This window comes from Passer montanus, unplaced genomic scaffold (assembly GCF_014805655.1).
Source record: "Passer montanus isolate IOZ18808 unplaced genomic scaffold, ASM1480565v1 scaffold403, whole genome shotgun sequence".
NCBI lineage: Eukaryota > Metazoa > Chordata > Aves > Passeriformes > Passeridae > Passer > Passer montanus.
In genome coordinates, this window is record NW_024368853.1 from 33821 (window position 1) to 34754 (window position 934).

The 934-nt window shown below is 66.2% G+C and overlaps 1 protein-coding gene across 1 annotated transcript in view; it reads right to left on the bottom strand.

Moving 5' to 3' along the window:
• Positions 1-899, bottom strand: part of CACNA1F (calcium voltage-gated channel subunit alpha1 F) — a 29163-nt gene extending 28264 nt beyond the window's left edge. The window contains exons 1-2 of the mRNA XM_039719094.1: positions 803-899; positions 29-260 (exon numbers count right to left, since the gene is read on the bottom strand). Coding sequence (XP_039575028.1) covers positions 29-260; positions 803-899 — 329 coding nt within the window. The remainder of the gene's footprint in view (positions 1-28; positions 261-802) is intronic.
• Between the last annotated feature and the right edge of the window lie 35 nt (positions 900-934).

Genomic DNA, 934 nt, shown 5'->3' on the forward strand with positions numbered 1-934 from the left:
CAGACCCCAGACCCCAGACCCCCCTCACTTCCACTCGACGATGCTGATGGCCGCCCGGCGGATGGGGTTGTTGAGGCGGAGGCAGAAGAGGGCGCGGGGGGAGCGATGGACGCCCCCCGTGCCCCCCTGGCCCTTGTGCTTGGGGTGGGGGGGGCGGCGCTGCCGCTGCCCCGGGGGGGTCCCCCCGGGGGGCTCGCTGGACCCCCAGCCCAGGGGCTGCCCCATGGCCTCGGCCAGGGGGGACAGATCCTTGGGGGGCCCTGCGGAGGGGAGCGGCTGGTCAGGGACAGGGAGGGACCCCCAAAGCTCTCCGGACCCCCCCCAGGACCCTCTGACCCTGGGACACCCCCAACACCCCAATCCCACCGAGCAAAACCCCTCCGAGTCTTCTGGAGCCCCCAGACTCCTCCTGTCCCCCCCAAAATTCCTCCCAAATCAAAATTCCTCCTCCTGTCCCCCCCAAAATTCCTCCCAGACCCCCTCAAATCCTCCTGGACACCCCCCGAAATCTGTCCTGAGACCATTTGGGCACAGAGTGACCCCCCAGAACAGCCCCATCCCATTGGGGACCCCTCACCCCAACCTTCTAGGGCACCCCCAAACCTTCTGGGGACAGGTGTGAGGGGTCGAGGACAGTCATGAGAGCCTGGGGACAGGTGAGAGGGGTTGGGGACAAAGGAGAGAGTTTGGGGACAGGTGTGAGGAGTCAGGGACAGGTGTGAGGGGTCGGGGTGACACCCTGACCTGCGAGAGGACAGGAACAGGAGTGTGAGGGACGCGCTGCCACCACCGCTCCCCTCACATCCCACGGGTGTCACAGCGTCCCCAGCCAGGCGCCATTGCACAGAATCACAGAACTGCTCCTGTCGGGAGGAACCCTTGAAGCCATCGAGTCCCATCGTTCCTTCTGCACTGCCAAGGCCACCCTAAACGT